The 15,511-nt window shown below is 30.8% G+C and overlaps 2 protein-coding genes and 1 pseudogene across 4 annotated transcripts; 2 read left to right on the top strand and 1 right to left on the bottom strand.

Annotated features, from left to right (window-relative positions):
- Positions 5,479–7,270, top strand: LOC104701690 (annotated as a pseudogene).
- On the top strand, positions 10,479–12,383 carry LOC104701687 (ADP-ribosylation factor 2-B). 2 transcript variants are annotated; one of them, XM_010417427.2, is made up of 7 exons: positions 10,479–10,573; positions 11,127–11,284; positions 11,383–11,453; positions 11,556–11,675; positions 11,768–11,886; positions 11,973–12,054; positions 12,148–12,383. In XM_010417427.2, the coding sequence occupies exons 2-7, from the start codon at positions 11,137–11,139 to the stop codon at positions 12,151–12,153; spliced, it is 546 nt and encodes a 181-aa protein (XP_010415729.1). In that variant the 5' UTR covers positions 10,479–10,573; positions 11,127–11,136; the 3' UTR covers positions 12,154–12,383. The 2 variants fall into 2 exon arrangements, with proteins under 2 accessions (XP_010415729.1, XP_010415728.1); XM_010417426.2 differs by having other exon boundaries at positions 10,483–10,588.
- On the bottom strand, positions 12,303–14,576 carry LOC104701686. Of its 2 annotated transcripts, none has more exons than XM_010417424.2 (6): positions 14,174–14,576; positions 13,785–13,908; positions 13,528–13,686; positions 13,314–13,436; positions 13,096–13,239; positions 12,303–13,019 (listed from the first exon to the last, which is right to left on the bottom strand). In XM_010417424.2, exons 2-6 carry the CDS (start codon positions 13,899–13,901, stop codon positions 12,600–12,602), a joined length of 963 nt encoding a protein of 320 aa, XP_010415726.1. In that variant the 5' UTR covers positions 13,902–13,908; positions 14,174–14,576; the 3' UTR covers positions 12,303–12,599. The 2 variants fall into 2 exon arrangements, with proteins under 2 accessions (XP_010415726.1, XP_010415727.1); XM_010417425.2 differs by having other exon boundaries at positions 14,300–14,576.

Genomic DNA, 15,511 nt, shown 5'->3' with positions numbered 1-15,511 from the left:
AATGTTTCCTTATTACTAGAGTAGTATAAAAAAAGTCGGTAATCTATATAATAATAACAATCCGAATAAATGCGACCAACAGTTGTGTTTATTCAATTGTACCTTTTGGATATTTTCTGAAAAATCGTGATGGATTATTAAAACGGTTATTTATGAAAAGTTACAACTGTTCACTGTAAAGTTGTGTTGATTGGAGCATCCGTATCTTTTGAAATCTATATATATTTGTTTGTTTGAACGGTTTTCATTTTTTTGCCATAACAGAAAATCAACTAAAATTTCAATCTCAACAGTTTATACATTTTTCTAAATTATTTTATAGCATTCATTCTTTTAAAGTCAAGAAATTCTTCTAATTCTTGATTTAACAAAAGATTTTTGGAATGATGAATCTAATTTACATCTTTTAGTTAATTTTAAATATAAAAGTTTTATGAAAATACATAGAGTGTTTTTCCAAGATTAAGATAGATTACATAGTGAGTTTTTGGATTTTACTTTTCAATATATTTAATTCCAATCCAAATAAATGTCACCAAAAGTTGTGTTTTTTCAATCGTACCTTTTAGATAATTTTTTCAAAAAAATATGTAAAAGAAAAAATAAATTGTAACTTTTACAAAGAGTTGTGATTGTTCATTGTAACAGTTTTTTTGTAAAGTTGTAACTGTTCATTGTAGAGTTGTGTTTATTCGAATATTTGTATCTTTTGAAATTTATTTGTTTGAACTGATTTCAATTTTTTTGCCATGACACAAAATAATATAAAATTTTACTATCAAAAGTGTTTACAGCTTTCTAAATTATTCTCTAGCATTCATTCTTTTAAAAGTAAAAAAACTCTTCCAATTCTTGATTTAACAAAATTTTTTTGGAATGATGAATCTAATTTACAACTTTTAGTTAATTTTAAATATAAAATTTAATGTCTATATATAATAGCAATCCGAATAAATGCCACCAAAATTTGTGTTTTTTCAACCGTACCTTTTGGATATTTTTTTAAAAAATCTGTAGAAAAATTAAATTGTGTGTTTTACAAAACGCTGTGATTGTTCATTGTAACGGTTTTTTTTGTAAATTTGCAACTGTTCACTATAAAGTTGTGTTTATTCGAATATTCATATCTTTTGAAATCTAGATATATTTGTCTTTTTGAACTGTTTTCATTTTTTTGTCATGACACAAAATAATATAAAATTTCAATATCAACAGTTTTTACAGCTTTCTAAATTATTCTCTGGCATTCATTCTTTTAAAAGTAAAAATATTCCTCCAATTCTTGATTTAACAAAAGATTTTTGGAATGACGGATCTAATTTACAACTTTTAGTTAATTTTAAATATAAAAATTTCATGAAAATGTCTAGAGTTTTTTTTTTCAAGAGTTAGATGAATTATATAATGAGATTTTGAATTTGACTTCTCAATATGATAAGAAAGATGTATTTTATTTAAAAGCAGTTTATATGAGTTATTAGGTGAAATAAAGTGCACACACAATATTTGCGATTTTTCGTAGCACCTTTTCATAACTTTTTTTTTTAAATTCAAACGGTTGTATCTATTCATTGTAAAGTTGTGTCTTTTCACTATATTTTATTTATATATTTTCATCATAACTTTTCGGTCTAATAGGTGTGTCTATTTAAATAATCATGTCTTTTGAAGTCTCTTTATATTTGTCTCTTCATCAATAACTAACAGGTTCGTTGAAACAAATTTTTTATTTTATGTTGAATCTAAATAATTAGATATTAATATCTAATATTCAACGTGATTCTATAATCTAACTAAAATTTTAGAAATGATTATAGCGATAGAGAAATTTAATACAACTTAATATAGAATTTACAGTTGCGTCTATTTTTATCGTAAGTTTTTGTTAAAAAAATAGTTTAATATTCAAAAATAAGAATAACAATCTGAATAAATACGAACAACAGTTGCGACTTTGCTTAGTATTTTTTTGTAAGAAAATTGTTTTTATTCCTTTTTTTTTAACTCAAACAGTTTTATGTTTTCATTTTAAAGTTATGTCTTTTCACTATATTTTATTCATATTTTATCATCACAACTTTTCGTTCTAATAGGTGTATCTATTTAAATAGTCATGTGTTTTGAACTTTCTATATATTTGTCTTTTCATCAATAACTAACAAATCATTGTTCGTTGAAACAAAATTTTCCGTTTTATGTTATATCTAAATAATTTGGATATTAATATCTAATATTCAACGTTATTCTATAATCTAACTAAAATTTTAGAAATAATTATAGCAATATAGAAATGTAATAAAACTGAATATAGAATTTTTGCGTTGCGTCTATTTATCGTAACTTTTCGTTAAAAACAAATTTAATATTCAAAATTTATATTATTTTGTTTTTAGTAATAATTATTTAATAGAAAATTATATTTACTCATTACAACCATTAGTTCAATATTTTCAGTTAGAATCACTTTGTCATAATGATTTTTTTAATTGTAGCTTTACTATAATTCTTCATAAAAAATCCTTATATTTATAATACTTTAAACAATATTTTTTTTTTGCAAAATTGCGTCTATTCTACATAATATTTTTTGTTATAAGTTTTCATTTTGATGGTTGTGTTTTTAGTAACAGTTTATGTATTCAAACTATTTTATTATATTCAAATGATTTCATAATATATAATTTTAACTTTTAAATTTTATTTACTTTTTTCTAAAATACTTCCCCCGCGACATCGCAGGGAGTCTGAGTCCTAGTACTTCATAACAAGAATTAAAAAAATAGTATGTGTTTCGCATTCGAAATGAGAATTTTTGCAATTTTATAAAACTGATTTTTTAGTGTTTAATACTTTAATTATTCAACTAATTTGTAATGTTTTACATTCAATGATACACTAGGTATGGACCCGCACATACATGCGAAATTGATTTCAAAAACTAAGTTTACTATAAATTATGTAATATCTTATATATGTATGGAGTTATGTACATAGATATATTTATTTGTTACAACATTTATAGTTCAAACTTATATTAGTTTGGTTTCATTCAGTTTGTGATGTTTGAAATATATAATAAAGATTTCAGCATAAAATTAGGATTCACCAAACGACATACCCAAATCGAACGTGAATTGGATTAGTGATTGATCAGAGTTGTATTAAACTCGTGAATTATGAAACGGATAAAAACTGTCAAAAATAATTAAAACTTCAGGAACCAAATTACCTAAATTGTTAAGCGGGTCAAATAAGTCCCGATAGCTATACCCCCTAAGAGGTATAATATTTATTTATCTGTAAAAACCTGTCTCTCAAAACCCAAAAATTAAATATATGCATTTGGTCTATTCATGTCTATTACAAATTATTATAAGATTTTAATACTATATATTATAAGATTTTAGTACTATATATATAAGATAATATATATCTGAAATATTTGATAAGAATATATATCTAAAAAACGTTTACACTTGTAACTTGTCCTTAGAATATTTGACCACCATTAAAATTTCCACTGGAAATTAGCATCTATTGTATTCTTTAAAGGTGTATTAACATGTAATTAGAAGACAGTTCCGTAGGCATAAATGAATTTAAAAAATTCCAATACATGATAAACATAAATGAATAAAAAAAATATTTATAACACCATACGTGATAAACATACACTGCATTTGGAGTTAGAATGGAGTTTGATGTTTTGACATCCTTAAAGATAAAATCTCCTCCTTTGGCCAATTGTTCACAATCTGAACTATAATATATGGAAATAGAAGAAATAAATCAGATTACAATGTATTAGAAAAGAAAACTGAGATAAATTAAGTAAATAACATTTATAAAATATAGGACCTAATTATTTAAGTGCAAATAATTAGAGAGAAAATAGGCACATGTTATTTACTTAATTTATAAATGCAAATAATTAGAGAGAAAATAAGAACATGAAATTTAAGTGCAAATAATTAGGTCCTATATTTGATTTACTATATGTTGTTTAATATTTTTTTTTTTGGCAACAGGAATATATGATTGGCGAAATACACTATATTAACCAGGATCCGGACATGACTATACCGGGTTGCCCAGGATCTGCACATCTAGCCCATCTAAAATTACTAATTTGCCCTATCGCTGGTTTTTGTTTGTTCTTCAAAGTTTTTTTTGTATGGGGGCATTATATGGTATATCTGTTTTTTTTATCCCTAAGTATACCCCCGTCAAAAAATAGATTCAAATAATAGCATGATATTATGATTTCTTTATTAGGTCTATATTAGTTAATATCCAGCAAGATTCGGGATTACAACATAAACAATGTATTATTAAATTATTAAAATTATTTGAATCTATTTTTGAATTAAAATAATTTCATTTAAATTTAATTTCACAATTTTGTATTTATTTGGTATAAGTTTCCTAAAAATTCGATTACATTTAAGACTGATTTTTTTTTAACTCTAATTATGATACCGTTTAGATAGTATAAAGAGGTTTTAAAATTTTTCTTTTTAAAATGATGTAAGCAATTGGATCTGTTTGGCAACATGGATATATGACATGTTTCGTTTTTTTTTTAAATCTTTAAGTGTACTCCCCAATTAATAGTATAGATTCATCTAATTTTATATATATCTTTTGCATATTTTTTAGTTTTTGCCATTTGACATTTTTAATCATGTACACATTGAAATTATTATTTTTAGAAGGAAAATAAACTATAATATATTTATTCCACTGTTTTGTTTTTAGGAAAAAGAAAATTTTCAATTTTGAGGAAAAGAAAATAAATGAAAAAAAAAACAAGTTTTGTCAAATTAAGAAACCTTGGTAAATTGTTTTTTGAACCGCTTCAGTTCAATTTTGAGTGTAACCACTAACCATAACCGGACCATTATAATTTGGACTGGTCTAGCCCACAGTGCCGTTTGACATCCCTAGCGCCGATTTCTGTATACATAGTGCCGTTTGACATCCCTAGCGCCGATCTAATAAGTATACTGTATCAATATATATATATATATATATATATATATATATATATATATTAGTCTTGCGAGAAAGCCAGAACTTTCAAATTCAATCGGTAAACGAAAAGGTTGAAGCTTTTACCCTTTTGTAAGTTTCGTGGAACCATCATTGTTTAATTGCAATTGTAGGATTTGAATCTTCTATGATCTCTGTTCCCTTAAGATTTCCTCTGGGTTCTTACAAGCGCTTAAATTGTTGTTCTTTTGAGCTTCCACTAGATTATACCTAGACTGGTTTTGCAATGAGGCTGTTGTAGTAGTTTGATACTAATCGGTTTTCTCGTGTTTACTCGAGCTCGAATCTTCCTTTGAATAAAGCTTGAACCTTTAGCTTTTCGTATTAATTCATCGTCTAGTTGCGTGCTCAAATTTTTTGTAATTGTGAAATCTGTCTTTCATGGTTTGTGGAACTTCTCTCTTCTTTGCTTTTGAGCTCTCGCTAGGTTTTAGAAATATCCAATTTTTTTTTTTTTTTTTTTCGTTTGGTGCGTTATGGCTGGCTTTTATCCAGCAGCTGAATCACTCACTTCATGTTTCAGGCACTTATAACTTTTAAGGAAGAGATTGCTTCTGTCACTCTATGGATACCAAAAAGTTGGATACTGGCTACGAAGATGCAATCAGCTGGCTCCCTCATGAGGTTCTGGGCGACATCTTGTCCAGAGTTCCGACCAAACTGGCTGCTTCAACATCTCTTCTCTCGAAAAAGTGGAGGGATCTGTTTGCATTGGTACACAATCTCGATTTTGATAATTCTGTCTTCCTGCAACCGGAAGATGGTAAGCGAGAGAGGGACGAGATCCGCGAGTGCTTCAGGAACTTTGTCGACAGAACACTGGCTTTGCAATGCGCTTCTCCGCTCAAGAAATTCTCGTTAAAATATCACATTGGCGACGACAGTGAGATGGATCATATGTACCCCTGGATACGTAATGCCGTAGAGCGTGGTGTAGTGGAGCTTGACGTTAGTATTGAACCTACCTATGGTGACATACTGCTGCCTCATGAGTTCTTTATGAGCAATACATTGGTTAAGCTGACACTGGGGACACGAATTTCTTTTGGAAAGTTTCCTCCAGATTTGTCTCTTCCAGCACTTAATGTCTCTTCTTGGACTCGGTCGTTTTTGAATATGAAGATCTGTGTCATGTGCTTCTTCCTGGTTGTCCAGTGCTCGAGGATTTAGTCGTACGTCACAAGTACTTCGAAGCACTCCCATACTGCATCTCGAGTCGGAGCATCAAGAAGCTATCAGTTCACTACGATTGTGAGCTTGAAATTGGTCCTTATAGTATTATGTCATTTGACGCCCCAAGTCTTGTGTCCTTGGACTACTCCGATTATGCCTTGGCTATATACGAACAAGTTAACTTGGCTTCCCTAGTGGAAGCTAAGCTGGATATTCGTTATTCTAAAAGAATCGAGAGGCCTGATGTATCAAATCTCATTGAAGGGATATGCAACGTGGAGACCCTGCATCTTTCTCCCGGTTCTGTTGATGTAAGTTTGCCACTTTCTTTTCTTTCTTTGCAACTTTGTAAAGAGCTTGGACATTCTCTCTAAGTGTGTGTGTGTGTGTGTGTGTTTCAGGTGATTTTTCGATGTGTTAAACGTGGAATACTTGTACCGGTGTTCAACAATCTGGTAAGCTTGTCTTTTGGGAGTAAGAATAAACGAGGTTGGAGACTGCTGCCATATCTGCTTGAGCAGTGTCCAAAGCTGGAAAGTCTAATCATCCAGGTATATATATCATTAGCAAAACCATGAAACGAATAGTATATATATATAAAGAGAGACAGGGATAGGGACTTAGTGGTTGATCCCTTACACATGCTTCTTCTCCAGGGGCTGGATAGTTACAGAGGGTATGTGACCATTCATCCATCCCAGGTGAAGGTGTTGCGTGTTCTTGGTTATGGAGGAACCGTTAAAGAGTTGGAAGACTTGAAGAAATTGATTGGGGAGTCGGAATGCCTTGAAGTGGTGCAAGTGGAGGTTGTGCAAGGTGTTGTGGTAGATGATGGCGTTATATCCCAAACCTACAACGATCTAAGGAGGCTACTTGGTGTTTCACTTCCATCCAAGTGCAAGATCACGGTCGCATAATTCAACTCAACCAGGATCTTCAACAACCTTCAAAGAAAAAACAAGTAGTAGTCATGCATAGCAGCACTTGAGAAAATGGATAGACATCATATATCATATAATATATTTGAGAACAGCAATGTTTTTTACCATCATTTTTTTTCTAGAATACTTGATATAATGATATGCTTTGAACTTTTAAATCGTATTTATATCCAATTATATAATTTTTGGAGTTTAATTGGGTAGCAATCCCGGATATAATTTGTTGGTAAACCGAGCTAAACGTCAGCTAAACCAATGATATACCTACTAATTTAATTACTCTTATAAGAGTCAAGCGAAACGGCGGCGTTTCTTGGATCACCATTCTGGTTTGTTTCTTCTTCTTCAGTCGCAATTCCAAATCTATTAGTTAAATTACTCTTAAAAGTCTAATAATTATTTTGCACTAATCTATATACTGATAAGAATCCGAATAAATGCGACTAACAGTTGTGTTTTTTCAATCGTACTTTTTGGATATCTTCTAAAAAATCGTGATGGATCATTAAAACAGTTATTTATGAAAAGTTACAACTATTCACTGTAAAGTTGTGTTGATTGGAATATTCATATCATTTGAAATATATATATATATATATATATATATATATATATAATTGTCTGTTTGAAATGTTTTCATTTTTTTTGCCATGACACAAAATCAACTAAAATTTCATTCTTAACGGTTTACATTTTCTAAATTATTTTCTAGCATTCATTCTTTTAAAAATGAAGAAATTCCTCTAATTCTTGATTTAACAAAAGATTTTTGGAATAATGAATCTAATTTACATCTTTTAGTTAATTTTAAATATAAAAGTTTAATGAAAATAGATAGTGTTTTTCCAAGATTTAGATGGATTACATAGTGAGTTTTTGGATTTGACTTTTCAATATATTTAAACCCAATCTGAATAGATGCCACCAAAATTTGTGTTTCTTCAATCATACATTTTGGATATTTTTAAAAAAAATCTGTAGAAAAATTAAATTGTGTGTTTTACAAAAAGTTGTGATTGTTCATTGTAACGGTTTTTTTTGTAAAGTTGCAACTGTTCACTGTAAAGTTGTGTTTATTCGAATATTCATATCTTCTGAAATCTAGATATATTTGTCTTTTTGAACTGTTTTCATTTTTTTGTCATGACACAAAATAATATAAAATTTCAATATCAACAGTTTTAACAGCTTTCTAAATTATTCTTTGGCATTCATTCTTTTAAAAGTAAAAATATTTCTCAAATTCTTGATTTAACAAAAGATTTTTGAAATGACGAATCTAATTTACAACTTTTAACTTTTAGTTAATTTTAAATATAAAAAATTCATGAAAATACCTAGAGTTTTTTTTTAAGAGTTAGATGGATTATATAGTGAATTTTTGAATTTGACTTCTCAATATGATAAGAAAGATGTCTTTTATTTAAAATCAGTTTATATGAGTTATTAGGTGAAATCAAGTGCAGACATAATATTTGAGATTTTTCGTAGCACCTTTTCATAGCTTTTTTTAATTCAAACGGTTGTATCTATTTATTGTAAAGTTGTGTCTTTTTACAATATTTTATTTATATCTTTTCATCACAACTTTTTGGTCTAATAGGTGTGTCTATTTAAATAGTCATGTCTTTTAAAGTCTCTTTATATTTGTCTCTTCATCAGTAACTAACAAGTTCGTTGAAACAAATTTTCCATTTTATGTTGAATCTAAATAATTAAATATTATTATCTAATATTCAACGTGATTCTATAATCTAACTAAAATTTTAGAAATGAGTATAGCGATAGAGAAACTTAATACAACTTAATATAGAATTTACAGTTGCGTCTATTTTTATCGTAAGTTTTTGTTAGATAATTAGTTTAATATTTAAAAATAAGAATAACAATCTGAATAAATACGAACAAGAGTTGCAATTTTGCTTAGTATTTTTTTTGTAAGAAAATTGTTTTTATTCCTTTTTTAAAACTCAAACAGTTGTATCTTTTCATTTTAGAGTTATGTCTTTTCATTATATTTTATTCATATTTTTTCATCACAACTTTTCGTTCTAATAGGTGTGCCTATTTAAATAGTCATGTCTTTTGAACTTTCTATATATTTGTCTTTTCATCAATAACTAACAAATCATTGTTCGTTGAAACAAATTTTTCCGTTTTATGTTAAATCTAAGTAATTTGAATATTAATATCTAATATTCAACGTTATTCTATAATCTAACTAATATTTTAGAAATAATTATAGCAATATAGAAATTTAATAATACTGAATATAGAATTTTTTGCGTTGCGTCTATATATCGTAAATTTCGTTAAAAACTAATTTAATATTCAAAATTTATATTATTTTGTTTTTAACTATAATTATTTAATAGAAAGTTATATTTACTTTTTAACAATTAGTTCAATATTCTTAGTTAGGATCACTTTGTTATAATAATTTTTTTAATTGTAGATTTACCATAATTCTTCATAAAAAACCTTATATTTATAATATTTTAAACAATATTTTTTTTTTGCAAAGTTGCGTCTATTCTACATAATATTTTTTGTTATAAGTTTTCATTTTGATGGTTGTGTTTTTAGTAACAGTTTATGTTTAATTTATATATTCAAATTATTTTATTACATTCAAATGATTTCATAATATATAATTTTAAGTTTTAAATTTTATTTACTTTTTTTCTAAAATACTTCCCCATGACATCGCGGGGGAGGGGTCTGGATTCTAATTACTATAATAACTTGTCTACCTTTTATACCCCTAAAACTAGTGTACAGAAAAAACCATATTATAGAAAATGCCATTAAGCAAAAAAGAAAAAATATTAGAAAGTGTCAATCGTTGGTTTAATAATATACAGATCATGTAAATTTAGTTGGTAGACTGTAGGTGTACGCTAGATTAAGATGGAAGATTTATTAAAAGATGTAGACATGTAATCATATGGGTACCCTAATCATATTAAAAAAAGTAGAAATTATTTTCATAACTATATATAACTATATGTTATCTTTATATAAACATTGATAATGACATTGCATTTTCTGTTTGGTCAGACGGCATCAACATATATTTTAACTCAAGAAAAGAGCTAATAGTGATTTTTTTTAATTTTCTTGGAAGCTATTGTTCACGTGTCGTATTTTAATTGGTTAGATTGCAGGATCCACTGACGAGCACCCAGGAGGGCACCTGGTCATCGAAGATTCCAAAAGGGTATATGCGTAAACTAGAAATGGGCAATTTCGTTAATTGGCGTGTAATACGACGTATAAACCGGTACCCCTCTCTCCTCCTTATAAGAAAATTCCTCTCCTCACTTGCCAATTTCACCGTCGTCGTCGCGTTTCTCTTAAGCTTCTCTCTCTTTCAAAAATTTATTTGGATCTCTCCTCTCTCTCGGGTACGTTCTTCGTAGGTAAGCTTTGAATCTTCTAGATCTCAGCTATGCTCATACATTCTCAATTTAGATCATCAGGTTCTGCTTAGATCTGTATTGGATTTCATATGCATTGCGTTTTTGTGTTTCTTGTGAATTTGTGGTGATTGATTTGATTGAGGTTGACGTTGCTCGCTTAGATTTCACAAGATATGTATGTATGTCGAAGATTCTGATTACGATCTGACACTGTGGATCTGTTTCTATTCTATTCGTTTCCGTTTTCTCAGACGTTGTGATTGATTCTGATAGCCTCTGAGAAGCTGAAGATCTGGTCAGAGAGATCGTGAAGTTTAGGAATGTTTCAATTCTCTGTTTGGATCTGGCTGATCTCGTTATATTTTATGTTTCGTTAGTGGCCTTTTTTGGTATTGATCAGGTTCTTAGAGGATATAAGAATTGGATTTGGCATTGTAGATGCATAAGTTTTAGGATTTTCTGAGATTGAAATCGCTGTAATATAGAATGTAGATGAGGTTTTTGATATTGATCAGGTTCTTTTGTTGTGTTTGTGCAGTGAAGCAAAGATGGGGTTGAGTTTCGCCAAGCTGTTTAGCAGGCTTTTTGCCAAGAAGGAGATGCGAATTCTGATGGTTGGTCTCGATGCTGCTGGTAAGACCACTATCTTGTACAAGCTCAAGCTCGGAGAGATTGTCACCACCATCCCTACTATTGGTAAAAGCTTCACATTATTATTCTGATTTCTTATTGTGTTATTGAGTATATATAAACTCTAGGATTGTTTAGCGACTGAACTAAAAATCTGTCAACAGGATTCAATGTGGAAACTGTGGAATACAAGAACATCAGTTTCACCGTGTGGGATGTCGGGGGTCAGGACAAGGTACTACCATATCTAGTTATTTCTGCATTTACAGTATTCGTATCTGTTTGTGTCGTCCACAAGTGTTGAAAGTAAATTTTCTCTTGTTTGCTTCTTTTTCAGATCCGTCCATTGTGGAGGCACTACTTCCAGAACACTCAGGGTCTTATCTTTGTTGTGGATAGTAACGACAGAGACAGAGTTGTTGAGGCTAGAGATGAACTCCACAGGATGCTGAATGAGGTTTGTAACCAATGCTACAGACAGAGAGATTCTTTCTTCATACTTTTGTTAATTCGAAAGTCCTATATACTTAGCAACTTTTTTAATTGCAGGACGAGCTGCGTGATGCTGTGTTGCTTGTGTTTGCTAACAAGCAAGATCTTCCAAATGCGATGAACGCAGCTGAAATCACAGATAAGCTTGGCCTGCACTCTCTCCGTCAGCGTCATTGGTAAATAAACATCCCAACAAGTTCCAAAAATCGAAATCTTTCGTTTGTTCAATAGATTTATGTGTGTGTTTTTTTGCTTTCTACAGGTACATTCAGAGCACCTGCGCCACTTCAGGTGAAGGGCTGTACGAAGGTCTGGACTGGCTCTCCAACAACATCGCCGGCAAGGTAACATAAGTTTCAAAACACACAATTCTAACGAATTGGTTTATTTGTATTCTGTGGTACTTATATCTTTCCTTCGTGTGGCATCTTGCACAGGCATGATGAGGGAGATATTGTGCATTGCATCGAGATGATTCTATCTGCTGTGTTGGGATCTCTCTGGATGCAAAGAGATTATAAATATTATCTGAAACCTTTTTTTGCTATTGGGGTATGTGTATGTTTCTGATCGTGCAAGTAGATGTCTTGTACCTAAAATTTACTAGAAGAACCCTTTTAAATAGTTTTCGTGTATTGTACCTGGATTAATATGATTTTTTTGCTTTCTTATTCATGTCTTTTCATCTTTTTCATCGCATAGATAATTCTTTCTTTACAAAAATAAATGAATGAAGTTATTTCTTTCGAAATGTTGTGTAAATTTCACATCAGTATTGGTAACAGTAAACTCTTTAACAAGGAATATAGATATCAACATTCTGTTGCTGCTTGTTTCAAAAATCCTCAAGATATTTTTTTTCCAAAATCATGGTCTTGAGGCTTAACTCTTAAGACAAGTCATTCCGGCGTCTCCTTGATGTTCTTCTATGTGCTGCCCATCTTTCCTTTATGTCCCCAGATGTCCCAATCCGTTGCTCATCCGGCGAGTGACCATCCTCCATTTCTCCAGCTGCACGGATCCTGGTGGTCTCAGCCAATAAGTCATAGATGAGCATCTCTGTCGTCTTGGCCGTGATTCCTCTGAGATACCAAGAAATGGGTGGAGGTGGAACAATCGCTGGTTGTATTAGCTGGTCTAGTGTCACCTTAGATCCGATCCTCCCTTTGCCTCCAGTGCACCGGTTATACTCATCCAACGTTTTCGGCTTCAAACGATCACACATATGTTCGTCCACAAACAAAGGCTTAACTTGCCAGCTTCCTTCAAATCTCTTCATGAATCCACTCTTCACTTGCTTGAATTTCATCTGCAACACATCCACCAGTTTCACGAACCATTCAAGAAACTTAAAAAGACTATTGTTGTAATCAGAGAGGTCTTACAGAGTGATCTGCCCGGTTCTGATCCACCAAGACATGAACTGAGATTGTCCCTGACCACCAGAGAAATCTCCACAAAGCTGCTTGTTCTACTTCCACCACTTGCCTCAACCCTTCATCTACCAATACTTTCCGCGACATAACCTCCTATGATTTCGAGGCCAATGAATCAGAGGAGCTTAAATCTTACACAGAGCAAGATAAATATAAAACATACATACCTTGATATTCTTGAAGACTCTTCTGTTGTCAGGGTCAATCACAATGTTGTAGACTGCATCAGGAGGTAAACCAACATTCACCTCGGCTTTGAGATTGCAAAGCGATCCTTTTGGAATACTCACCTGCAAAGAATCTTGTTATTATCTCTTATACAACAAGATTCTCACTGGCACAGATAAGAAACCATGTGATGGAGTGAAGTCTCTTGTTCACCTTAATGACTGGTATCTGATCAGTCCACGAAGGGTTTTCTCTCCAAATACCTAACTGTTTCTCCAAATCAATTTGCATTGAGCTCGATGAGCTTTCTTTATCCTGCCTCCATGAAGAACCAATCCCATGCTTATCAGCTTTCAAATTCTTCAGCTGGGACTGTGACAAATATACCAAAAAATGCTTTATTTTTCTCAGCTCCTCTAATAGATAAACAAACATCACAGGCATGTGTGAAACCAATCATAGTATATCACCTTAAGACAGGTTTGGAGCTTCTGAGAAAACCCAACGAATCTAGAGATTGCAGGATCAAACACACTTGTGACCACATTATTCTTGTTTCTCTCGGTGTCTGGACCTGGATTGCCCATTTATTCCCTGCACAATGTATATATAAAGCAATCAACATCCAAAAGGTTCATGTCTGGATCAGAAACAACAACAACAACACTGAACAAAGAGCTCAAAAAGTAGGAAACGTTCTGAAATTGGTCATACACATATATTACATAAACAAAGAATTAAACATTCACTTAAAAGTATAAAGCTTCCACAACAAATACAATATACATCAAAAACCCAGACTTTAATGACGCAATTGAAGTAAAATCACCCCGAAACAAAAGCAAAAAGCTTTACTCACCAAGATACACAGCTCAGAAAAAAAAAAAAGCTGTAAAAAATTCACAATCAGATCCGAAGCAGAGACTCAATTTGTGCGAGGCATTAAAGTGAGAGATGGGTCTTCTTTTTCCCCGACAACACTCACCGAAATCGAGGACCCAGACCAGATCTTACAATAGCGATCGACAAAAGTCTAAAAATATCAGATTTTTTTTTTTTTTTTTCCTTCCCCAAGGGTCTAAATCGTATGGAAGCTTTATGTTGGTTTTGTGTTACACAAAGCCACCATGTGATTGATGTACACGCCTAAACACGTTATTCCAAGGAAGAAGATGACGAAATTATCATCAAGCTTTGAATCGGGATGCGATGGATTCGAGAGACCATTGAGGAACACGATTGCCACGTGTCATTTTTAGATGGGCGCGGAGAAAAAGAGATGAAGCTAACGTTTATCAAACTGCGTGCCGTTTTTTTACCCCGCTAGGAAAAACGTCAATCACTTTGATGGCTCTTTTTGCTCTATATATGGTGTAGTTGAAAATTTACTTTATTTTGTTTGGAGATAAACTTTTTGAATTCACTACAAGATTGGACCATAGTTCTTTATTTAATTTTCTCTGAGTAGTTGTTAATTATGAGTCTAAAAGATTGTATTGAGTGCACAATATGGTAGTAATGGAAGAGTGTTCATTGTTTAAGCTCATGAGTGATGAGTATCAAAAATGGCGTGATAGGAATTCATTAATATGTTCTACTTTTTCACCTCATGAAATTATGGATTTCAAACCTTTTGTTTAGCCAAAAAAAAAAAAAGTTCTTAGAGATTATCGGTCCCAACAATAGATTGTGTTACGGCGTAAATAATTAAATCAAATTTAAATACAATCTAAAATGTTGTACAAATAATTATTCATACTTTTATCATGAATTTTTAATAGAGAATAAATATGTCACTAAGAAACTGAATTGAACTAAACCAAATGCGTTGATAGTTATTTTGAAAATGAACCGATCAGTGTTAAAAAGAAAACAAAAAAAAATCTCATGACTCGTAGAAGTATAATTAGAAGATTTTAAACTAAGTGTCAATTGTATTTAAATGGATATATCTCGATAATCAGTATTTAAATACATCTTTTGTACAATATCATTTTTTTAACCACATATAAATTATAAAATTGTTTTCATGATAGTCCAATCTGAATATAAATATATTTCCATTTATATATATAATTAACAAAGGGCTTTATTATCTTATATTTTGAATATAAACAATCTTCATGTGTCATTTTAATAAGAGAGAAATTGTTAGAAATACATTTTTATAAATACTTTTTTACAAAAATACATTTTT

The sequence above is a fragment of the Camelina sativa genome, chromosome 7 (genome assembly GCF_000633955.1).
Source record: "Camelina sativa cultivar DH55 chromosome 7, Cs, whole genome shotgun sequence".
NCBI classification, from domain to species: Eukaryota; Viridiplantae; Streptophyta; class Magnoliopsida; order Brassicales; family Brassicaceae; genus Camelina; species Camelina sativa.
This window is presented reverse-complemented; position numbering and strand designations above follow the sequence as displayed.

What these genes read in the sequence shown, in the direction of transcription:
- LOC104701686 (XM_010417424.2), bottom strand. Translation starts at nt 13,901, where the DNA reads ATGGGCAATCCAGGTCCAGACACCGAGAGAAACAAGAATAATGTGGTC. An exon ending in GAGTCTTCAAGAATATCAAG is followed by an intron (nt 13,240 to 13,313) that starts GTATGTATGTTT and finishes TCGAAATCATAG; the next exon opens with GAGGTTATGTCGCGGAAAGT. An exon ending in AGAACCGGGCAGATCACTCT is followed by an intron (nt 13,020 to 13,095) that starts GTAAGACCTCTC and finishes GATGTGTTGCAG; the next exon opens with ATGAAATTCAAGCAAGTGAA.
- LOC104701687 (XM_010417427.2), top strand. Translation starts at nt 11,137, where the DNA reads ATGGGGTTGAGTTTCGCCAAGCTGTTTAGCAGGCTTTTTGCCAAGAAG. An exon ending in ATGTCGGGGGTCAGGACAAG is followed by an intron (nt 11,454 to 11,555) that starts GTACTACCATAT and finishes CTTCTTTTTCAG; the next exon opens with ATCCGTCCATTGTGGAGGCA. An exon ending in TCTCTCCGTCAGCGTCATTG is followed by an intron (nt 11,887 to 11,972) that starts GTAAATAAACAT and finishes TGCTTTCTACAG; the next exon opens with GTACATTCAGAGCACCTGCG.